A 25,007-nucleotide genomic window follows, 5' to 3' on the forward strand; every position below is an offset into this window, starting at 1 on the left:
GGGCTGAATGGCCTCCTTCTGCACTGTCGGGATTCTGTGATTCTATGAACCCATTTTGGAAATAAAATAGAAACACAGAATACGTTTTAAATGGTGAGGGATTGGAAAACTTTACTATTAGGGTCGACAAGGCTGTACAGGAAAGTGAAAGGCAGGCTCTGTGTGTGTGTTTGTGAGAGAGAAAGGGAAGAGAGAGAGAGAGAAAGAGACAGAGAGGGAGAGATGGAGGGAGGGTGAGAGAGGGAGAGAGAGAGGGAGGGGAGAGGGAGCGAGAGGGAGGGGGAGAGAGAGAGGGAGGGGGAGAGAGAGAGGGAGGGGGAGAGAGAGAGGGAGGGGGGGGGGAGAGAGAGAAAGAGACAGAGAAGGAGAGAGAGAGGGAGGGGAGAGGGAGAGAGAGGAGGGGGGGGGGGGGAGAGAGAGAGAAAGAGACAGAGAGGGAGAGAGGGAGAGAGAGGGAGGGGGAGAGAGAGAGAAAGAGACAGTGAGGGAGAGATGGAGAGAGAGAGGGAGGGTGAAAGAGGGAGAGAGAGGGGGAGGGGGAGAGAGGGAGAGGGAGAAGGAGGGTGAGAGAGGGAGAGAGAGAGGGAGGGGGAGAGGGAGGGGGAGAGGGAGAGAGAGAAGGAGGGGGAGAGAGAGAGGGAGGGGGAGAGGGGGGGGGAGAGAGAGAGGGAGGGGGAGAGAGAGGGAGGGGGAGAGAGAGAGGGAGGGAAAGGGAGAAAGAGAGGGAGGGAGATGGACAGAGGGAGAGAGAGGGAGGGAGATGGACAGAGGGAGGGGGAGAGAGGGAGGGGGGAGAGAGAGAGGGAGGGAAAGGGAGAAAGAGAGAGGGAGAGAGAGGGAGGTAGATGGCGAGAGGGAGGGGGAGAGAGAGAGAGAGATGTGTGGGGTGCAGACTGGTGCTGTTACCTGCAACAACAATGCTGGCTCAGCCTAGACTGGATGCACCCAGTTCCTGTTACAGTGAGGATTCAGCCAGTGTTCATAAAACTGCTCCTCCGACCGTCTCTCCAGGGTCTGGAGGTAGATCAGGTATTCCTGTGTTTAGAAAATAAATGGTATGTTAGTGATGCCAACAGGGTTAACTTTCTCAGTTCATTGCAAGTCTAGACTCTGGTGTGGGTGTCTCAAATCTGCAGACTGAATGTCAGAGACTGTCCCAGAGAGAGTGCAGCCCAGGACTAAAGGACAATCAGTACATCCCACAGTGATAGCAGTCAGTGGGCTAGCTCTCCCACCAGACCCAACACCGGCCTGTTTATGGGCAGGTTAAATGCAGTTCCTGTCAACGGGAGTGGAGACATGTTGTAGCCTTCACCTTGTTGATCGCCCGAAGGCGGATCCTGCTGGGATGGAGAGCAACCTCTCCACCCTCCACCCTGTGCCCTGGCGTGGCGGGGGGACCTGTTGGAATTCTTGACTCTTGAGAAGGTTTAAGTTTGAACTGAGGTGAAGCTCGGAGGGGCTCTACAATTCATGGGCATTATTCATTATGCACTTTCAAGAACTGGATAACATCGACCATCAGGGAGGTTGGGGGTTGGGGGGGCGGGGGGTGATGTGTGTTAATGGTGACTATGGGTGATTCCTGATTCCTTTTTGTCATTGTTCATGGGAACATGCGGGCTAATGCTTGGGATTTGGTGGGAGGATGGGATCGTTGTTATTGATATGGGGATTGACATATTTGGGACTGATTGTTGGTGGGTGTAAATTTGGGAGAAAATATGAAAAAGGAGAATAAAAATATTTTTTTTAAAAAGCAGTTCCTGTCGCACCAACTCTATCAGAATAAACCATTAACCCTCATCGGCTCATCGGGAAATCCTGCTTTCGCTGCCCGATCACTCCGCTTGGCCCGCAGAAGCTGTTTAGCCTCCGTCTCGCTTAAAATCGGGGATGACTCTGAGAAAATAAAAGATGGTTTTGTGAAAGGGCAGATTGGTCGTGGAGCTGAGATTGTGTCCTAGGCTCTTTGTTTATTGAGGAATTCACACCGCAGGTTGGTGCACAATGTCGTCTTTCATTCCTCTCCATGCCAGGAGGAGATCACAGCTTCCACAGCAGGCTGCACACTCTCAGAGCAATGACTTCTCAGACAGCAGAGAGATTGGGAGGCTGGTGTCCGGAATAAATCCCCCAAAACACACAACACTGGGGTGAATTCCCAGAGGGAGAGAATTGAAAAGTAGAAGTTTGCCTGGACTGCTCTTGGAGTTGATTTCCAATAGGTCCAGTCTCCATAATATAAAAAGATCAGAGAGACACTGGAAAAGTCTCTGGAAAGCTACCAGAACTGGGAAGCTCGCTCATCTACGAATGATGAAGAGACTGGGCTTCGCTCCTGGAAATAAGGAGCTTCAGAATTCCAAACGAGTTTGATGGGAACAGTTTTCAAAGCTGGGGGTGACGGGTTGCAGACAGTGACTGATAAACCCAGTGAGCAGGGAGAATGAGGAATCTGTTCCCACAGAGAGCGCTTCACGTGAAACTATCCAGTGAATTTCAGGCGAAAACTGTATCAACACATTCGGGAGAAAGGAGAAGGGATAAGGCGTTAAGTAAGATTCAGTCAGCTCAGGAAGGGGGGAAGCTGAGGAGCAGAGATCTTTATTCAGGAACTGCAGACACAGGGTAAGGTAACTGCAACAATTACACAGAAAACATTTACAAACATTGGGTATAACCCAATTCGTTCTGCACAGAAATCAATGCAGCAATGTGCAAGTGTTATCCATTACATTCTGCAATATTTGTCAAAGTTAGTAGAACTATTTCTAAGTTTTCTGTTGTGAGTGAATCAGCAGTGGAATGATTTACCTGTTAGGAGGGTCAGGCTGGTTAAGCACAGGCAGAGGATCAGTGGCAGACTGGGTCTAAAAATATTGGTTGCCAGGAGACAAAGGGGGCCCACCCACAACTACAATGCTATCATTTAATTTTCATAACAAATAAATAAAATTTTCAAAAAAATACATATGGAAAAAAGGGTACAATTAAAATTTTTTGTGGAAAAAATATGTATTTCTTAGTAATTACAGTGTACATGTACTGTACATATTACTGGCAGTAGATACCAAATGTAAATACAGAATGTTATAATTGAATTTTTTATTTATTTTTTTAATTTTAAGTAATTGGTTGATATTTTTAAATAGTTTACTGCACAATTTACACATTAACAGATAGTTCAAAAGCACAATAGAGCATTGCATGCAGTCCACTATATTAAGAGCAATCGTTTGTGTTCGCTAGATGATTGTGCGAATCTGCCAATAATTGCTTCTGCATCCAATTCATCTAACAATTCCTTTTCAATGGATAGCAACATGTATGATTCCAAATTCTCCTCAGACAGCTAATTTCTTAACCTTGTCTTTATGATCTTTAGCTTTGAAAATGTCCTCTGACATTGGACTTGAGTAACTGATAGTGTGCAGATGACTTTATAAAGTTCATAAAGGTTATCATATGCCTTGTCATGAAGTCTGTTGGATGCCAGAATTTTTAGTACACACGATGGGCAAGTGCTGCACATTTTACAATTGTTGCAACTGGAATCCATATTCTCACCATCATTAAGCAATAGCTTTAATACATCAAAGTTTGAAGCAAAAGAAAACAAATCCAATATTACTTGATCTTTGCTGATTTGTGGAAACAGCTTAATAATACCTTCCAATGCTTCATCTTCAAGGCCCTTCTCTGCAATAGTTTTAAACTTTGCTGGGTCCAAGCAGGACAAATCTTTATACAACTGTTTGTGTTGTACAAAGCGTGATTCTAGTGACTGGACAATGCGATCCATTATTAGGTTAAACACATTTACTCGAAAATCAGCTAGAGAATCTGAGGAATTTCTTTCATCATCAATAAGCTCATCTGCCATTCTTTTCTTCTTCCTCTGCCTCTTAACTGGCAATGCTGTTTCCAACGCATCAATTTCCAATGTTTGATTTTCATCCATATTCATCTGTGAAATCCTGTCATTACATTTATTTACAAATTCCAAAGCCTTGCTGTGAACGTTATCAAATGTTCTTGTCTGTTCCTTCAACTTTGTTGTAGCTGAATCTACCAAACTCCATGCAGTAAACATATCTAAACCACTTGTCTGTAGATAACTTGATAACGGGGTTGTAGTTTCAAATATATACAAGTAAGTAAATGCTGTCAATATGGTTTCAAACTTTAGAAGACTTTGAAGTAAAACATTTGCTTCATGTTTTGTTTTTGCATCAAACTTTTCAGAATCTTGTATCATTGATAAGCATGTCAATAGATTTACGAAAGTACTGGCAGCGGCATTATCAAAACGTCCAAATATAGTTGTTGCTGCATTGGATTTTCCTGACCATCTGGTCTCACCAATTAGCTTTAATCGTTTCATTTTTTATTGTCCTAGATATTTTCCAACAACTTCTACCCATACAGCCATTCTCTTGTATGATGCTTTCACAAAAGTTGCTATATTCTGGAGCAAATTGAAAAAAGAAACTGCAGGCACACAACATTTTGTTGTTTCAGTTATCAGCAAATTCAAGACATGGGCATAGCACCATATATGAACATGTTGATCAGCCACATCAGCAATTTTACTTTGTAAACCATTATACTGGCCATGGTAGCTTGCAGCGCCATCTGTGCTATCAGATAAACATTTTTGGGGGTCAATTTTCAGATGCTGTAATGTTTCAATCAATAGATCAAAAAGTCCCTGTCCTGTACCATCATTACTTGGCACAACTGAAAGTAGTCGCTCACAGATAATACCTTTAAGCACATACCGAATAATAATGCTAAACTGATCGATGGATGAATTATCTTGTGTTGAATCAACCTGAATAGAATATTTTGCTTGAGAAACTTCATGACTAATTCTTTCTTGTATCATATTCTTCATAATTTTGATTAACATGTTCATAGTTGTTTTACTCAGGTATGTAACAAGTCCACCACGGCCTTTACTTTGAGCCTTTCCTTGTTGCTCTAATCGTTTGATTCTTTGTTTAGACTTGATTTGCACTGCAGAAACGTGAGCTGCCATAATGGGGTCATATTTTGCCATCAACTGCACTGTAACTAAAAAATTGCCATGATTCAGAACTTCATTATCTAGAGTGTAGGCCGATTCATTTCTGTGACCTCGAAAAGGAAGTGCTTGCTTGCCTAACATCTTTATGATGTCTATAATCCTCATGACAATACTTCTCTGCTTCAATACTTCTTTCCTTTTAATTAGTGATGCTGCAAAAAATGTATCTAAGGTGCCATCATTAACCACACTGATATATTGCTGAGCATTTCTGACATGTGTTGTTGTTGATTCATGTAAAGTCAAGTTCTGGCTAATACACCTGTAGTCACTAAAGCCACGTACAAAGGGTGATGGATTACAAGTGTTGGGAAACTCAAAGGCTAAGCAGTATGAACAATATAAGCATCTATTGTCTTTGTTATATGTTAGCCATTTTCTTGGGACTGAGTCATTCATAATTTTCCTCTCATACAAACGAGCATCAAATGGCAGATAATCAAGTGGCTGAAGTAGATGTTCAGCAAAAAACTGTTTTAGCTTTGCTCGTGATGGATATTGGAAGATTCCATTAATTGATCTTTCATTTTCTTGCGTAGGTTCATTTACAGGATGTGCTTCAGAAACCAAGTCATTTATGCTTGAAGGAATATCTGATTCCCTGTCACTAGTTGAAGCTATGTGTTCAGATGTTGCAACTACAGGCAGTACAGATACCGGAACAAGGAAGCCAGAAGAAATATTGGGCCTGGGTTGATTAGTAATGGATGCACTTGTATTTGTCTCTACATTCAAAGTAGCTCGTCTCTGTTCTTGTAACTCGCATGTCATTGCATCATCACCATGAGCATTGTTTCTTGCTTCTTGATTATTTGTTGCAGAACTGGATATTGATGTGGATTGTGCTTGTGGTATTATAAACTCTGTAATATGCCTGCATCGCTTGGCTGATTCCTTCCTTTCTGCTTCTTTTTGTTCTTTGCGTTTTAGTTACCCAGATTTATGCTTTTTCTTTTCCATGCTGGTAGGGGTAATATTCCTGAAATAAAAACTTAATTAAAAATAGCCCACATTGGGAAAAATGAATATTGATGATTGCAAGAATAACTTGAAGGAACGCCAGATAAACCCCTACTTGATAAAAAATATAAAATAACTTACTTACACTTCAATAGGCTATGTTCATTAGTCAATAGTACTGTGGCCAATGCAGCTTCAGAAGAGGAGACAATCCACTGTCCAGTGTTCACACCAGCAAGCAACTGAGACAACTGTTGAAACTTAGAAGTTTGGTCCGACTATAGTAAGACATTAAGAATGTCCCACGACCAAAGTTAACATGTCCAGTTTGATACCAGTGTAGTGTTACAAGTCGCAACCCTTTGAGTTTACCGATCATGGCTTATCACTTCAATATCTTTGACCTCATGATTCACGGTCAAAGGTACCGCTTCTCCTTTTCGGTGACCTCACGCCCCTATGTACTGCTTGATATCCTTTCAAGTTGCCAACCATCTCAAATCACGAACTGTAACTTTATCTTTAAATTCACACACTCTTGCTGAAAACGTGGATTCCAACTATGTCTCAACACTCTTGCTGAAAACAGTGGATTTCCAACTATGGTCGACCCGGGTGACACCAGCCCCCCCCCACTCCTTTTCACATCCGTTTAACACTGCTTCGTTCCTTCATACACTGAGTGATTATTTGTTTGTTTCTTTATTGCATTTTTATTTGGGATTGCTCTTTTTAAAAACAATTATATTTTATTAAGTTAGAATACAAATCTCAGGAAAGAAGTGGAGATTTATTTATCTAATTAATTATAATTTTTAAGGGCCTTCAGAGATTCACGGGCCCTTCTTGGCTCTCCAGGCCCCGGACCGATGTACCGGCTGAACCAACACTACTGCTTGATATCCTTTCAAGTTGCCGACCATCTCAAATCACGAATTGTAACTTTATCTTTAAATTCACACACTCTTGCTGAAAATGTGGAATTTCCTTAATTATGCCCCCGACCCGGGCCCCCTATTCCACATCCTTCCACTACCTCCCCTGCTTCGGTCCTTTTCATGCACTGCTTATTTGTGTCCTGTTCTCTTTTCTTTCTTATTCCTTTTTATTACTAAAACAGTTGTATGTGTTGGTTTCTTTATTGCATCCGGGGCCCACAGAGGACAGCACATAGCATTGTGGACAGCACAATCGCTTCACAGCTCCAGGGTCCCAGGTTCGATTCCCGGCTTGGGTCACTGTCTGTGTGGAGTCTGCACGTCCTCCCCGTGTCTGCGTGGGTTTCCTCCGGGTGCTCCGGTTTCCTCCCACAGTCCAAAGATGTGCAGGTTAGGTGGATTGGCCGTGATAAATTGCCCTTAGTGTCCAAAATTGCCCTTAGTGTTGGGTGGGGTTACTGTGTTATGGGGATAGGGTGGAGGTTTTGACCTTGGGTAGGGTGCTCTTTCCGGGAGCCGGTGCAGACTCGATGGGCTGAATGGCCTCCTTCTGCACTGTAAAAAAAATGCCATGGGGCAAGCTGACACCCTGGCCACTGTGTGGGGGGATTGGGAGCCTTCCCTGATTGAGGGCCAGTATAGCCAGGATGGGCCGAAGGGCCTCTCTATAAAACTCCTACCCACCCCTTGCGCGCTCCCGCTGACGCCGCGCGCTCCCGCTGACGCCGCGCGCTCCCTGTGCCGCCGCGCGCTCCCTGTGCCGACGCCGCGCGCTCCCGCTGACGCCGCGCTCCCGGTGCCGCCGCGCGCTCCCTGTGCCGACGCCGCGCGCTCCCTGTGCCGACGCCGCGCGCTCCCTGTGCCGACGCCGCGCGCTCCCTGTGCCGCCGCCGCGCGCTCCCTGTGCCGACGCCGCGCGCTCCCGCTGCGCTCCCTGTGCCGACGCCGCGCGCTCCCTGTGCCGACGCCGCGCGCTCCCGCTGCGCTCCCTGTGCCGACGCCGCGCGCTCCCTGTGCCGACGCCGCGCGCTCCCGCTGCGCTCCCTGTGCCGGGGCCCCGGGGCTGATCGGGCCGCTTCCCGCGGGCCCGGATGGAGGAAGGGGCGGCAGGGCCGCAGGGAGAGGCCGGGCTCTGGCCTGGAGTTGGGGCCGGGCTGCTGCTGTGGACGGCGGCCGCTGTGTTGCTGCCGGTGCTGCTGACCTGTTGGTGCAGCGTGAGGAGGGCCCGGCGGGAGGAGGCGCTCAGGCGAGGCCGGGGATTGGGCCCAGGCTCCCGGCACAGCCTCGGCCTGGGTTCCGGACATACCTGGCTCTACACCGACCTCTTCCCGCGGCCCACCTACTGCAGCCTGTGCGGCCAGGCCGCGCTGCTCGGCTCCTCCTGCCTCAGCTGCGGCCTCTGTGTCCATGAAGCCTGTCAGGCCCGAGCCCAGCGCCGGCTGCGCTGCAAGGAGAGCGTGCAGGCCCCGGGGGGCGGCCCGGGGGGCTGGGAGGGCGGGCTGGGGGCCCCGGGGGGCGGGCTGGGGGCCCCGGGGGGCTGGGAGGGGGCCCCGGGGGGCGGCCCGGGGGGCTGGGAGGGCGGGCTGGGGGCCCCGGGGGGCGGGCTGGGGGCTCCGGGGGGCGGGCTGGGGGCCCCGGGGGGCTGGGAGGGGGCCCCGGGCCTGCAGGCGGACCCCGGGCCTCTCCCCCCGGCCCCCGGGCTGCAGCCCCACCACTGGGTCCGCGGGAACCTGCCCATCTGTAACTCGTGTGCGGCCTGCGGGCTGCAGTGCGGCTCCCAGCCCCGGCTCTGTGATTGCCGCTGCTGCTGGTGCCAGCGGGTGGCCCATGACGGCTGCCTGAGCCTCCTGCCCACCGCCTGCGACCTGGGCCCTCTCCGCAGGGCCATCATCCCACCCCGGTACCTCTACACAGCCATCCGGCAGCGGGCCAGCCCGGCCAGCCAGGTACCCTCACTGCCTACTGCCTCCCTCAGCCTCCCTCACTCTCCCTCACTGCCTCCCTCACTGCCTCCCTCAGCCTCCCTCACTGCCTCCCTCAGCCTCCCTCACTGCCTCCCTCAGCCTCCCTCACTGCCTCCCTCAGCCTCCCTCACTGCCTCCCTCAGCCTCCCTCACTGCCTCCCTCAGCCTCCCTCACTGCCTCCCTCAGCCTCCCTCACTGCCTCCCTCAGCCTCCCTCACTGCCTACTGCCTCCCTCACTGCCTCCCTCAGCCTCCCTCACTGCCTCCCTCACTGCCTCCCTCAGCCTCCCTCACTGCCTCCCTCAGCCTCCCTCACTGCCTCCCTCAGCCTCCCTCACTGCCTCCCTCAGCCTCCCTCAGCCTCCCTCAGCCTCCCTCACTGCCTCCCTCAGCCTCCCTCACTGCCTCCCTCAGCCTCCCTCACTGCCTCCCTCAGCCTCCCTCACTGCCTCCCTCAGCCTCCCTCACTGCCTCCCTCAGCCTCCCTCACTGCCTCCCTCAGCCTCCCTCACTGCCTCCCTCAGCCTCCCTCACTGCCTCCCTCAGCCTCCCTCACTGCCTCCCTCAGCCTCCCTCACTGCCTCCCTCAGCCTCCCTCACTGCCTCCCTCAGCCTCCCTCACTGCCTCCCTCAGCCTCCCTCACTGCCTCCCTCAGCCTCCCTCACTGGCTCCCTCAGCCTCCCTCACTGCCTCCTCAGCCTCCCTCACTGCCTACTGCCTCCCTCACTGCCTCCCTCTGCCTCCCTCTGCCTCCCTCTCTGCCTCCCGCACTGCCTCCCTCTCTGCCTCCCTCTCTGCCTCCCTCACTGCCTCCCTCACTGCCTCCCTCACTGCCTCCCTCAGCCTCCCTCACTGCCTCCCTCACTGCCTCCCTCACTGCCTCCCTCAGCCTCCCTCACTGCCTACTGCCTCCCTCACTGCCTACTGCCTCAGCCTCCCTCACTGCCTCCCTCAGCCTCCCTCACTGCCTCCCTCAGCCTCCCTCACTGCCTCCCTCAGCCTCCCTCACTGCCTCCCTCAGCCTCCCTCACTGCCTCCCTCACTGCCTCCCTCAGCCTCCCTCACTGCCTACTGCCTCCCTCAGCTTCCCTCACTGCCTCCCTCAGCTTCCCTCACTGCCTACTGCCTCATTCACTACCTCCCTCACTGCCTACTGCCTCCCTCAGCTTCCCTCACTGCCTCCCTCAGCTTCCCTCACTGCCTACTGCCTCATTCACTACCTCCCTCACTGCCTACTGCCTCCCTCACTGCCTACTGCCTCCCTCACTGCCTACTGCCTCCCTCACTGCCTACTGCCTCCCTCAGCCTCCCTCACTGCCTACTGCCTCCCTCAGCCTCCCTCACTGCCTACTGCCCCCCTCACTGCCTACTGCCCCCTTCCCCCCACCACACCCCCTTCCCCCCACCCCCCTACCCACAGTTTGGTGTGTTGTATGCTCTGTGCTGACCCTGCTTGTTAATTTCTCCCTTATTACAGTTATCCTCCATATGTCCAGAAAACTGGTGCCCAATTCTGGTTCTGGCAAATGCTCGGAGTGGAAACAACATGGCCCAGAGTCTGATGGGAGAATTCCGATCCATCCTTAATCCTGTTCAGGTAACATTCCGGACACGTACGAGTTTCTCCTCGACAAGTTAATGACAGGAAGGTCTGTGTTCAAACAGATTTGAGTTTGCAAAGTTTTCAATGACATCAAGGAATGATTGTTGGGATGGGGGTAAGTCACAGAGAAAACTCCTGCTCTTCTTCCAATTGTGGTTTTGGGATTTGTCGTTTTCTTCCCTTAAAACATCCCTTAAACCTATCTCCTGGACAAGCATATGATCATCTGACCAAATATCCTCATGAGGTTTGCTGTCACACTTTGTTATTTAATGCTGCTGTGAAGCACCTTGGGACATTTCATTCTGGTGAGGGTGGTTTATCAATAGAAGTAGCTGTTACTGTTGAAGTAACAAGTAGGATTGATAACGGTAGCCTGATTGATGCAGTGTACCTGGATTTTAGCAGGGCTGTCAACAAGGTCTGTAGCAGACTGGTTAGAAAATGTAAAGCGCCCTGATTAGAGTAGAGGAGGTATTGGGGGGCCTAAAGGCCATGCAGTCGGGGAAAGCTCCGGGGCCGGATGGATACCCAGTAGAGTTTTATAGGAAGTTCTCTGAGCTGGTGGGCCCGGTCTTGGAGGGGGTTTTTAATGAGGCAAGGGACAGAGGGACCCTGCCGCCGCCGATGTCGCAAGCCACTATATCAATGATATTGAAGCGGGGTAAGGACCCGGAAGCGTGTGGGTCCGACAGGCCAATCTCCCTGATTAATATAGATGCCAAGCTCCTGGCAAAGGTACTGGCGGTTAGAATGGAGGACTGTGTACCGGAGGTGATTGGGGAGGACCAAACTGGGTTCGTGAAAGGTAGGCAGCTGTCGGCCAACTTGAGAAGATTACTTAATGTGATAATGATGCCCCCGACGGGCAGGGAGGTGGAGGTAGTGGTGGCGATGGATGCCGAGAAGGCCTTTGACCGGGTGGAGTGGGGCGATCTATGGGAGGTGCTTGGACGGTTTGGGTTCGGGGAGGGACTGGTGAATTGGATCAAGTTATTATATCAGGCGCCAAAGGCCAGCGTCAGGACCAACAGAGAAGTGTCAGAGTATTTTAGACTATACCGGGGGACAAGACAGGGCTGCCCACTCTCTCCACTGCTGTTTGCGCTGGCCATAGAGCCGCTGGTGATTGCGCTGAGAGCCACAAGGGGATGGTTAGGGGCGGGGTAGAACATAGGGTCTCTCTTTACGCAGACGACCTGCTCCTGTACGTGTCGGACCCAGTGGCCGGGATGGGAAGTATACTGGAAACATTGAGGAAGTTCGGCCAGTTCTCAGGATACAAACTAAATATGGCCAAGAGTGAAATGTTTGTGGTACAGGCAAGGGGCCAGGAGAACAGACTGAGAGGGCTACCGTTTAGGCTGGTTGAGGAAAATTTCTGGTACTTGGGGATCCAGGTGGCACGAGACTGGGGCAGGCTGCACAAGTTAAATTTGGCCAGGGTGGTGGAACAAATGAAGGGAGAGTTTCGGAGATGGGATGCAATCCTGCTGTCGCTGGCAGGGAGGGTGCAGACTGTAAAGGTGACAATCCTCCCTAGATTTCTGTTTGTTTTTCAGTGCCTCCCGATCTTTATCCCACAGTCCTTCTTCAAAAGGGTTAACAAGATGATCATGAGCTTTGTCTGGGCGGGAAAATCCCCGCGGGTGAAGAAGGCGATGCTGGAGAGGAACCGCAGCGAGGGAGGGCTGGCTTTGCCGAGTCTGATTCATTATTACTGGGCGGCCAACATCGCTATGATAAGGAAGTGGATGGTGGGTACGGGGTCTATCTGGGAGCGGGTGGAGGCGGCTTCGTGCAGGGTCTCCAGCTTGGCAGCCCTGGTCACGGCTCCTCTACCGCTGCCGCCGGCCAGGTACTCCACCAGCCCGGTAGTGGTGGTGACCCTGCGGATATGGGGCCAGTGGAGGAGGCATGTAGGGGAGGTGGGGGCGTCTGTCTGGGCGCCAATATGTGACAACCATCGGTTTGCCCCCGGGAGTATGGATGGGGGGTTCCGAGTATGGCGGCGAGCAGGGGTGGGAAAGGTGGGCGATATGTTCCTGGAAGGGAGCTTTGCGAGTTTGAGGAGCTTGGAGGAGAAATTTGGTCTGGTAAGGGGAAATGATTTCAGGTACCTACAGTTGCGGGACTTTGTCCGTAGACAGGTCCCATCCTTCCCACGCCTCCCGGCAATGGGGATCCAAGACAGAATAGTCTCTAGGGGGGAAGAAGGGGAGGGTAGAGTCTCTGATATTTAGAAGATGCTCATGAAGGGGGAAGGTTCCCAGACGGAGGAACTGAAACTTAAATGGGAGGAGGAGCTAGGCGGGGAAATGGAGGATGGGCTGTGGGCAGAGGCCCTGAGTAGGGTAAATTCGACCGCGACATGTGCCAGGCTCGGCCTGATTCAATTTAAGGTTGTTCACCGGGCCCATATGACGGTGGCTCGGATGAGCAAATTCTTTGGGATAGAGGACAAATGCGCTAGGTGCGCGGGAGGACCGGCGAACCACGTTCACATGTTTTGGGCATGCCCTAAGCTGAGGGGGTACTGGGAGGGATTTGCGGGCGTCATGTCCCGGGTGCTAAAAACAAGGGTGGCGATGGGTCCAGGGGTGGCAATTTTTGGGGTTTCGGAAGACCCGGGAGTCCAGGGTGAGAAAGAGGCCGATGTTTTGGCCTTTGTTTCCCTGATAGCCCGGCGACGAATACTATCGGCGTGGAGGGACTCAAAGCCCCCGAAGACTGAGTTGTGGCTTACGGACATGTCGAGTTTCCTGGGTATGGAAAAAATTAAGTTCGTCTTGAGGGGGTCTGTACAGGGGTTCGCCCGGAGGTGGCAACCATTTATTGACTTCTTTGCGGGAGAGTGAGCGTCAGCTGGGGGGGGTGGGGGGGGGGGGGGGGTGGGGGGGAGGTTAGAGTAGAGTAGAGTAGAAGGGATAAATTGGCGGGTAGTGCCGGTGTGAGAGGAGCGGGCTTGTGCAATATGTTAAGATTGAAGCATTGAATGTACGCGGATGTTTGCACATTTTTGCCTTTTTTGCTTTCTTCCGGTTGATGTCTGTAACTGTTTACAATACCAAAAAACTAGCTCAAAATTATTTGTTAAAAAAAAAAGAAAATGTAAAGCTCAGAGATCCACGGGTAAATGCCAAATTGGAAACCGAATTGTATCGGTGACAGGGTCAAAGGGTAATGTTCAGTGGGTGTTTTTGTGGCTGGGTGCCACAGGTCTCAGTACCTGGTCTCTTGCTGCCTCTGGTATATATCAACCATTTAGACTTAATCATTGGGGTAAGATTTTAGAAGTTTGCAGATGATAGAAAAATTGGCCATGTGGTTAATAGTAAGGAAGAACGGTGTCGACCACAGGAAGATATCAATGCTGAATGAAAGAGAAGATGCTGGAAAATCTCGGCAAGTCTGGCAGCATCTGTAGGGAGAGAAAAGAGCTAACGTTTCGAGTCCGATGACTCTTTGTCAAAGCTAATAGACAGAAAGTGGGAATATTTATACTGTGGAAGATATCAATGGACTGGTCACATGAGCAGAAAATAAACAAATGGAATTGAATCCAGAGAAGTGTGAGGTGATGGATTGCAGAGGATAATTAAGGCAAGAGCTTACACAATAAATGAAAGGAAATTTAAAAGTGGCGAGGGACAGCGAACCTTGGCGTGTACGTCCACAGATTCCTGAAGGTATCAGGACAGGTACGTAAAGTAGTTAAAAAGTACCTGGATCAGCACCCTAAGTGCTGTAAGCTACAGGGCTGTGGACTGGGTGCAGGGAGGTAGGATTAGAAAGGGCACCTGGGTGTCCCCGGGCTGACATGGACAAGATGGGCTGAATGGCCTCTTGTGCTGTATATGGTTCCAGGTGACATATCTTCCTTTATTAGGGAAGGTGTAGACTATAAGAGCAGGGAGGTTGTGCTCTGTTATTTTCCTTTATTAGGGAAGGTGTAGACTATAAGAGCAGGGAGGTTGTGCTCTGTTATTTTCCTTTATTAGGGAAGGTGTAGACTATAAGAGCAGGGAGGTTGTGCTCTGTTATTTTCCTTTATTAGGGAAGGTGTAGACTATAAAAGCAGGGAGGTTGTGCTCTGTTATTTTCCTTTATTAGGGGAGGTGTAGACTATAAAAGCAGGGAGGTTGTGCTCTGTTATTTTCTTTGTTGCTGCAAAGAGAAAAGGTTACGGAGGTGCCAACACTCTGAATTCTTGAAAATCACGATCAGAGGTTTATTCAGAGTGTTTCTCACACAATCGAGATGGTGACCTGCTCAAAACTTGCGCAACTGCTCTGCTCATATATAACTATCCCTTTCACGTAGTTCTCAAACTCCTTTGAAGTAAACCGTGTCCCATTAACACGGACAATCTGCTCTGGTTTTTCAATCCTTGTGAATATTTTGTCTAGGTTTTCGATGGTCTGCTCTGTCATTGCTGACTTTGTTATTGCAACTCCTGTCCATTTCGAGTGTGCCCCCACAGTCACTAAGAAGGTGACCCTCCAGTGGACTGTACAACCAGTGTGTATTCTCTGCCATGGCTGGACCGGCCATTTCCATCGATGTAATGGTGGAGTGTTCCTTAGATTGGTACTACCCAACTTTCTCTTCAATTTGAACATCTTTGTATACATTTGGTATACTGGTATAGGGTGGATACGTTGGTTTGAGTAGGGTGATCATTGCTCGGCACAACATCGAGGGCCGAAGGGCCTGTTCTGTGCTGTACTGTTCTATGTTCTATCTGGCTAATAACTGCTAATTTCTTTATCCCCACCACACAAGGCTGTCCCTGATGTAGTTGGTCAAGGGCTCTACTATGTAAACTTGGAGGAATAGTCACACGGATTCTCCACAATAGAACACCATTCTGAACTGTCAACTCAAGTCTTCATGTAACGTAGGGCTTGATGTCTGCCTATGAACGCCTGACAGCATTCCTTTTTGGTCCAAGTTCATCATCACCGGATCGGTTCTTGTATATCTTTGAACTTGAAATGAAGTCGGAGGTTCACTATCCACAAATATTCTTCTGGGTCATACTTGACTTGTATCGACAACGTAATAAAGCATCAGCATTTTCACGCTGTCCTCACTCGCCATACTGGATATTGCCCGTCGGCAATATCAGTGACCATCTTTGCAGTCTACTAGCTTCCAAAGAAGGGATATCTTTATACGGTCCAAAGATTGTAGTTAAGGGTGGATGAGCGGTCAAAAGGGTGAAATGGCCCTTATGAAGAGCTGAATGATGAAGATTCTTTAGCAGCAGAAACGTTTTACGGCTAACTGAGCTGAGAAATGTTGCGAACTTTAGGTCGTCCGGTGTCTGATTAGGAACAGGAATAGGCCATTCAGCCCCTCAAGCCTGTCCCTCCTCCATTCAAAGAGATCATGGCTGATCTGTGACCTAACTCCATACACCTGCCTTTGGCCCATATCCCTTCATATCTTTGCTTAACAAAAATCTATCTCAGATTTAAAATGAACAACTGTTCTTGCTCCTGCTGCTGTTTTGGGAGACAGTTCCAAACCTCTACCACCCTTTGAGTGAAGAAGTTCTTCCGAACATCTCTCCTCAACGGTCTGGATCTAATTTCTAGTTTTAGACTCTCCAACCAGTGGAAATAGTTTATCTTTTTCTACCCTGTTAATATCTTGAAGACTTTGATCAGATCACTACTTAACCTTCTAAATTCTAGCAAAAACAGGTTTTTAAGGTGTGGGGTGGCCCGCTGGACGTGGCATGTTGCCTCCAGCCTGCGTTGGCGCTGCTGTCACCTTTTATAAGACCGTAAAACATAGGAGCACAATCGTTTGTCATAGAAATGATCAATGTGTGACTTGTTCCACGTATCAGAGCCATTCTCCGTTCAGGAGCTGCAGCTTTGCAGACCCCTCCCACACGGCCCAACCTCATCACAACCAAATCCTGCCAACCACATATTCCACTGGTGCTCAAGGTGCAGTTAAACATCCGTGACTTCCAGCATGTTTAACCTGCGGCGACATGACAGTTACACACAGCACTAACTACACCAGCAACAAAAACAGCAGCAATCTGCAGAAGCATTTCTACAACAGCCTCATCAGGTGGCCCATTTGGATCAATGTCACGCAGCAGGTCCCACAGCGTCTTCTTGCTTCAAACCAGATTGCCTTCTGGACTCCCGGTGTTCCAGGACCCAGGTATCTTAGAAAGAATTATCCTTTCTGGCTACAGAAAAGGAACAGCAACAGCAGCCTCCAGGCAAATACAGCCACCAGCAGGAGCAAGCAGCAAACACAACCTGTAGCTGTGAAGTGGCCTCACAACTAACAATGCCAATTTCTTATTAGCAATAACCTTCAGCTGTGAAGCTTGAGGCTGCTCACAGTCAAAGTGAGTTAAAGTGGCCATCAGCATATAACCAAGACCAGGGCTCTGTCCTGAAGGTTTTTGGTACGGGTATCCAGAATATTTAAAGATGACTCGAAGGCCTCACAGACGAAAAGCCCTTCACTCGCCTCCCCCCTCCCCCTGGCATAGGGGTGACCCCCGACCTGGAATGTTTCAGCTCCCCGACCAAGTGTCCATCCCCCCCCCCCCGAGGGGTGCCCCACCCACCGCTGCATGCAGGAAAATGGAAATGGCAACTCACCTCCTCGGTTCCCCATAACAGCCATGGTGCCAGCTTCACATTTTTAAAAAGGAGCGCTAAACGATGCCGGCGTGATTTCTTGCTGGGGAGCTGGTTAATTCTTAGGAGGCCATTACATTCGACTTTGATCTCGTGGGTGAGATGGAAATTAATGATATGCTCGCCATATTGGGCGTGACCCGGAACTCGCAATTGGGAGCAGGCCAGTTAGATAGCAAACTGATTTGCGCCCGGCACGAATCTCGATTGTGGCCTTTCCCGCTATTTAACTAGAGCGCCCAAATTGATAGTGGACACAACGCAGTGGTTAAATCGCGCCCACTTGATGGGCCTACATTGTTCTTCATCACCTGCTTTCCTGTCTATAACTACAACATTTCTTCTTATTGATTTTGATGTCCCTTGTAAGTTTCCTTTCATAATCCCTTTTAGTTGCTCTTACAGCTGCTTTGTGATCCTTTGCTGGGCTTTGTATCTCTCCCATTCGTCCCGATCTGTGCTCTGTTTTACATTTTTATAATCCTTTTCAGTTTTATGCTGTCCCTTATCTCTTTTTTTTGTGAAGTGGAGCTTGTTCCTCAGGGATATATATTTGCTCTGTATTTCATCAAATGTTTCTTTAAATATTCCCCACTGATCTAATTCCCCATTAACAGATCTTCCCAGTTTACCGTGGACAGTCTCTGCCTGATCCTGTTAAAGTCAGCTTTACCCAAGTCTAAAATTCTAGTATCTGAATCGTGCTTTTCACTTTCAAACCCTACACTGTGTTCAAACATGTTGTGATCACTATTTGCTAAATGTTCACGCACAGTTAGGCTACTAAGTAAATTGGGCTCATTACTCATAACTAAATCTAATATTGCCTGTCCTCTTGTTACACCTGGAACATTATGATGCAGGAAACTATCCCGGACACATTCCAGGAATTCACTATCTTCCTGACAGCTGCTTATCTGCCTCTCCCAATCTGTGTGTAAGTTAAATCCCTCATTCATACTACTCTGCCTTTGTTACACACTTGCCTAATTTCTGCATTTATACAATTTAAACCTCAGAACTGCTACCAGGGAGTCTACACACAACTCCTGTTCCAGTTAGAGATCCTTTTCTGTTCCTCAGTTCCACCCGTTGGGACCCACTGCGTGCTTTCCTGTGGTGTCACTTGTTTCAGGTTTTTTATCATGACGGTGAAATCCCCGAGGTAAGTTATTTTGTGCTCTCAGCTCCGATGCTCCTCCCCGACAGGCCCACTCCCCCCATGACTTAACGCCATAAGACTGCTGCAACTTATCTCCCAGCTCTCCTGCCCTTCGAAATCCCTGTTCCCCGTGTAGTTTTGCCATGAGCCCAAACCCCACTCACTTCAATGCAGCAAATCTTCCCCAACTGTCGGTCAACTTACTCCGAGTTGCTGCCAAAAACTTTATTAAACCTTCACATCGGCGGCAGTGCTTCACCCGACGTCTGAGTGCGCGGGAGTTTGGTCCCGGGAATCTTCCGTTGCTCCTGATGCCGTCGCATAATTAGTCAATAAAATTCATCTTCCCAGCGATTTTCTTGCCTCCGTCCTCGCCGCCAGTTTTCTCTCCTGTTATATTTCTTTGTGGCTGCAAAGAGAGAAGGTCTGGAAGTGCCCACACTCTGGATTCTTGTGAAACACAATGAGTGTTTTCTGAAGGCTGTTGCTCGTACAAGATGGTGATCTGCCCAAGGCCCACGCAAACACTGCTGAGTGTTTGGGGCAGCACGGTAGCACAAGTGGATAGCACTGTGGCTTTACAGCACCAGGGTCCCAGGTTCGATTCCCCACTGGGTCACTGTCTGTGCAGAGTCTGCACCTTCTCCCCTTGTCTGCGTGGGTTTCCTCCGGGTGCTCCAAAGACGTGCAGGTTAGGTGGATTGGCCGTGATAAATTGCCCTCAGTGTCCAAACCGGTTAGGAGGGGTTACGGGGGTAGAGTGGAAGTGAGGGCTTAAGTGAGTCGGTGCAGACTCGATGGGCTTAATGGCGGCCTCCTGCACTGTATGTTCTATGATGTCACTACACATCACATGATGCAGAACCAACAAGAATGGATTCCCAGATACATGACATGCTCAAACTGTATAAAACACGAATTAGACCAAAGTCTGAGTGCTGTGTACATTATGGTGAGTGTATTACAGGAAGGAAGTGATGACTCTGGAGAGGATACAGAGGAGATTTATGAAATGTTGCCAAGAATGGAGAATGTTACCATTGAAGAAAGATTGGCTAAGTTGTCTTTGGAACAGACGAGGGAGATTTAATTGAGGTGTAAAAAAGTATCAGGGACAGAGATAGAGCAGATAGGAAGGATCTAATACTCTTTACAGTGGGGTCAATAACCAGGAATAGAGATTTAAAGTAATTGGCAGAAGGATTAAAGGAGAGTTGAGGTAAATTTCTTTCACCCAGAGGGAGGTGGGGGTCTCGAATTCACTACGTGTATGGGTGGTAGAGGCAGCAACCCTCATAGTGCAGCGTACATTCTACTATTTAACTGAGAGGGCAGACTAGCCCAAGTTTAACTTCTTATCTGACAAACTGACCCTCTGACAGTGCGGCACACCCTCAGTGCTGACCCTCTGACAGTGCGGCACTCCCTCAGCACTGACCCTCTGACAGTGCAGCACTCCCTCAGTACTGACCCTCTGACAGTGCGGCACTCCCTCAGTACTGACCCTCTGACAGTGCAGCACTCCCTCAGTACTGACCCTCTGACAGTGCAGCACTCCCTCAGTACTGACCCTCTGACAGTGCGGCACTCCCTCAGTACTGACCCTCTGACAGTGCGGCACTCCCTCAGTACTGACCCTCTGACAGTGCGGCACTCCCTCAGCACTGACCCTCTGACAGTGCGGCACTCCCTCAGTACTGACCCTCTGACAGTGCGGCACTCCCTCAGTACTGACCCTCTGACAGTGCGGCACTCCCTCAGTACTGACCCTCTGACAGTGCGGCACTCCCTCAGCACTGACCCTCTGACAGTGCGGCACTCCCTCAGTACTGACCCTCTGACAGTGCGGCACTCCCTCAGTACTGACCCTCTGACAGTGCGGCACTCCCTCAGTACTGACCCTCTGACAGTGCGGCACTCCCTCAGTACTGACCCTCTGACAGTGCAGTGCTCCCTCAGTACTGACCCTCTGACAGTGCGGCACTCCCTCAGTACTGACCCTCTGACAGTGAGGCACTCCCTCAGTACTGACCCTCTGACAGTGCGGCGCTCCCTCAGTACTGACCCTCTGAATACATAATCTTGCGAGTGTTACCGGAGAATCACCACGAATCCCAGCACGAGCTTGGATGTTAACATCAATGTTAATACTGGCAGCTGGACCTGTGACAATCGTGGAAATGTGTGTGTGTGTGAGCTGCCGTCTGTCGGTGTGAGATTGGTGAAATGTCTGTTGTCTCAACTCTGAACGATTGTTTCCCTCGGCAGGTTGTTGATCTTGGCTGCTCAACTCCACTCAAAGCTCTCCAGCTGTGCACACTTCTGCCGAGCCACGCAGTCAGAGTGCTGGTGTGTGGTGGTGATGGGACAGTGGGCTGGGTGCTGGATGCTATTGATGAAATGAAATACAAGGTACGAGAGAGTGAAGTTCTTTCTGCATTGTGTTCCCATCCCAGTTGATGTTAATAATGGATGTGTCAGATCCCAGAATGCTTCCGGCATTGATAGATCCTGGGCTGGACTCTCCGCTGTTGGGATTCTCCGTTGCGTCAGCAGCCCGGGATTTCCCGACGTCGTGGGGCTGCCCACGATTGGAAACCCCATTGGCCGGCTGGCGAGAGAATCCCGGGAGCGGCCACATCAGAAATCTGGTGCAGCGGGACAGAGACTCCCTCCCACTAACTTTGTTTTTCTTTAGAAATTGTGGAGGTCAGTTACTGAATACATTGACAAGAGTCTGCCAGTGTACTCTTAACACAATGAATTGAATATTTATTAAACAAGAGACATGAACAATATCACATGAGACAAAATGGTTGGAAAGATTTCATATGAGAGCAGTAAATGATTCAAACACACTACTCTTTTTATCCCATCAATACCCTTACAGACACTGACCACCCCCCAGTGAAGATTTACCACTGTTTCAACACCACTGTTTCTTGCTTGGGCTGGCATAGGAGCAAATGGTTTTTTTCCAACAGATTTCTGAGCATTCATCAAATGCTTTTTTCTCAGCTAATATCTTCCCGAGACATGCCAGAAAAAAACCCTCAATCTAAACTTCTTGTGAGTTTAACTTCAGAACAAACACGAGTTCCCGAAACACAGTCCCTCAGCAGCCCTGCAGGATTTTGTATTAGAGAGTTCCAAACTCCTGCCTTCACTCTGGCAGGCACACACTGACTGAACTGTTCTTCATTCGTTCCCTGTCTCTCTCTCTCTTTTCCTGGACCTTGTCACTAGGCAACAGTTTTCTCTATGTTTGAGTTCTGAATTTACTAAACTACTAACCCCTTTGTAACCCAGCTCTTTACACAGAGGGTTGTAAAACCTCATTCAAGATACACGAATACAAGCAGGACCTGTGACTTCAAGGCAACCAGATCATAAATAAATTCTCAATGGAAATCAAACCATGTTTCCACTTTCTGGACACACAAACGCAAAGCTAAATTAAACCTAAAGTTATAATTTGATCCGCACAACTGTCCCCATCAAACACTCCCAGGATAGGTACAGCACGGGGTTAGATGCAGAGTAAAGCTCCCTCTACACTGTCCCCATCAAACACTCCCAGGACAGGTACAGCACGGGTTTAGATGCAGAGTAAAGCTCTCCCTACACTGTCCCCATCAAACCCTCCCAGGACAGGTACAGCACGGGGTTATATACAGAGTAAAGTTCCCTCTACACTGTCCCCATCAAACACTCCCAGGACAGGTACAGCACGGGGTTAGATATAGAGTAAAGCTCCCTCTACACTGTCCCCATCAAACACTCCCAGGACAGGTACAGCATGGGGTTAGATACAGAGTAAAGCTCCCTCTACACTGTCCCCATCAAACACTCCCAGGACAGGTACAGCACGGGGTTAGATACAGAGTAAAGCTCCCTCTTCACTGTCCCCATCAAACACTCCCAGGGCAGGTACAGCACGGGGTTAGATACAGAGTAAAGCTCCCTCTACACTGTCACCATCAAACACTCCCAGGACAGGTACAGCACGGGGTTAGATACAGAGTAAAGCTCCCTCTACACTGTCCCCATCAAACACTCCCAGGACAGGTACAGCACGGGGTTATATACAGAGTAAAGCTCCCTCTACACTGTCCCCATCAAACACTCCCAGGGCAGGTACAGCATGGGGTTAGATACAGAGTAAAGCTCCCTCTACACTGTCCCCATCAAACACCCCCAGGACAGGTACAGCACGGGGTTAGATACAGAGTAAAGCTCCCTCTACACTGTCCCCATCAAACACTCCCAGGGCAGGTACAGCACGGGGTCAGATACAGAGTAAAGCTCCCTCTACACTGTCCCCATCAAACACTCCCAGGGCAGGTACAGCACATGTTATAGCTTCTGTTTTGGATAAATTAGTTGTAGTTTGCAGCAGTTCATTTTGCAACTTTGGTTCAACTGCCCCTGATCCTGACTCTGTACCTGTCTGAATCATTAATCCTTCATCTCTCTTTGTTCAGGGACAGGATCAGTACATTCCACATGTGGCCATCCTCCCCCTGGGCACTGGCAATGACTTGTCCAACACGCTCGGCTGGGGACCTGGATACACAGGTGACGTTACAGCAGAAGCAATTTTACAGAAGGTTCTAGATGGTGACCCAATGAAGTTAGATCGGTGAGTCATGCGGAAGTATTGTGCTTAGATTGGTGAGTAAGACCAACAATGAGCATTGATAATAATAATAAATAGCACTTATTGTCACGAGTAGGCTTCAATGAAGTTGCTGTGAAAAGCCCCTAGTCGCCACATTCCGGCGCCTGTTCGGGTGAGCTGGTACGGGAATTGAACCATTTACTGCATAACAAAACCAGCTGTCTAGCCCAGTGAGCTAAACCGACCCTGTTGAGCTAAACCTTTCAATACTCCACACTTGGAGTATAGTGTTCAATTCTGGTCGCCACACTACCAGAAGGATGTGGAGGCTTTAGAAAGGGTGCAGAAGAGATTTACCAGGATGTTGCCTGGTATGGAGGGCATTAGCTATGAGGAGAGGTTGAATAAACTTGGTTTGTTCTCACTGGAACGACGGAGGTTGAGGGGCGACCTGATAGAGAGCTACAAAATTATGAGGGGCATAGGCAGAGTGGATAGTCAGAGGCTTTTTCCCAGGGTAGAAGGATCAATTACTAGGGGGCATAGGTTTAAGGTGCGAGGGGCAAGGTTTAGAGGAGATGTACGAGGTAAGTTTTTTTACGTAGAGGGTAGTGGGTGCTTGGAACTCGCTGCTGGAGGAGATGGTGGAAGCAGGGACGATAGTGACGTTTAAGGGGCATCTTGACAAATAGCTGAATAGGATGGGAATAGAGGGATACGGACCCCGGAAGTCTAGAAGAGTTTAGATGGGCAGCATGGTCGGCACAGGCTTGGAGGGCCGAAGGGCCTGTTCCTGTGCTGTACTTTTCTTTGTTCTGATACAGAGACCCCAAGATGTTCCTCTGGTCCAATCAGACAACTGTGAACACGGTGCCAGGTATCTTCGGAGCAGTGACCAACAGTTTATTCTGTGGTTTTAAAGTGGGCTGTAAGAGCACAGGGATGGAAGACAGATGGAGGGAGTTAGGATGGGGCCTGAGTGGATTAAGAGATGTCCGCCCCTGATTGGGTGAAGGGGTGGGATGCACCAAAGGTAAGTATTAGAGGAAAAGAGTGTTCAGTGGGATATGTAGGTGGGGCAGACCGGGTAGAAACACAGCTGGTTACAGCCATGGGAGAGGCAAGGCAATGGAGAGATTCAACCCACGAGGATTAGAAGCTGGGAGAGTGTCAGCAACAAAGCGGGGGTGCGTGTAAGGGATTTGGTGCAAGATTGTATTTAGCATTAGAGTTTTGGATGAGCTGATAGTTCTGGTGAATGGGAGAGCAGTTTGGAGAAAATCTAGTTTAATATTCGGTGAGCTGAGGCCAAGGTGAAGATGAACAAGTGAGTGATCGGGGTGTAGGAGCGAGGCCGGGTTCTCGATGAATGGGGTGTAGGAGCGAGGCCGTGTTCTCGATGAATGGGGTGTAGGAGCGAGGCCGTGTTCTCGATGAATGGGGTGTCGGAGCGAGGCCGGGTTCTCAATGAATGGGGTGTAGGAGCGAGGCCGGGTTCTCGATGAATGGGGTGTAGGAGCGAGGCCGGGTTCTCGATGAATGGGGTGTCGGAGCGAGGCCGGGTTCTCGATGAATGGGGTGTAGGAGCGAGGCCGGGTTCTCGATGAATGGGGTGTAGGAGCGAGGCCGGGTTCTCGATGAATGGGGTGTAGGAGCGAGGCCGGGTTCTCGATGAATGGGGTGTAGGAGCGAGGCCGGGTTCTCAATGAATGGGGTGTAGGAGCGAGGCCGGGTTCTCGATGATTGGGGTGTAGGAGCGAGGCCGGGTTCTCGATGAATGGGGTGTAGGAGCGAGGCCGTGTTCTCGATGAATGGGGTGTAGGAGCGAGGCCGTGTTCTCGATGAATGGGGTGTAGGAGAGAGGCCGGGTTCTCGATGATCGGGGTGTAGGAGCGAGGCCGGGTTCTCGATGAATGGGGTGTAGGAGCGAGGCCGGGTTCTCGATGAATGGGGTGTAGGAGCGAGGCCGGGTTCTCGATGAATGGG

The 25,007-nt window shown here is 49.8% G+C and overlaps 2 protein-coding genes across 2 annotated transcripts in view; one reads left to right on the forward strand and one right to left on the reverse strand.

Annotated features, from left to right (window-relative positions):
• Positions 1 to 930: 930 nt before the first annotated feature.
• c18h17orf67 (chromosome 18 C17orf67 homolog) lies at positions 931 to 2,887 on the reverse strand (the record flags this gene model as incomplete). The annotated part of the gene is made up of 3 exons (XM_038777896.1): positions 931 to 1,035; positions 1,802 to 1,902; positions 2,818 to 2,887. Coding segments are annotated over 3 exons (276 nt in total), but the record flags the coding sequence as incomplete, so codon positions are not given.
• Positions 2,888 to 8,081: 5,194 nt separating this feature from the next.
• The window catches only part of dgke (diacylglycerol kinase, epsilon), a 52,600-nt gene continuing 35,674 nt past the window's right edge, over positions 8,082 to 25,007 (forward strand). The window contains exons 1-4 of the mRNA XM_038777900.1: positions 8,082 to 8,936; positions 10,433 to 10,552; positions 20,669 to 20,812; positions 22,885 to 23,042. Coding sequence (XP_038633828.1) covers positions 8,082 to 8,936; positions 10,433 to 10,552; positions 20,669 to 20,812; positions 22,885 to 23,042 — 1,277 coding nt within the window. The remainder of the gene's footprint in view (positions 8,937 to 10,432; positions 10,553 to 20,668; positions 20,813 to 22,884; positions 23,043 to 25,007) is intronic.

The sequence above is a fragment of the Scyliorhinus canicula genome, chromosome 18 (genome assembly GCF_902713615.1).
Source record: "Scyliorhinus canicula chromosome 18, sScyCan1.1, whole genome shotgun sequence".
Lineage (NCBI taxonomy): Eukaryota > Metazoa > Chordata > Chondrichthyes > Carcharhiniformes > Scyliorhinidae > Scyliorhinus > Scyliorhinus canicula.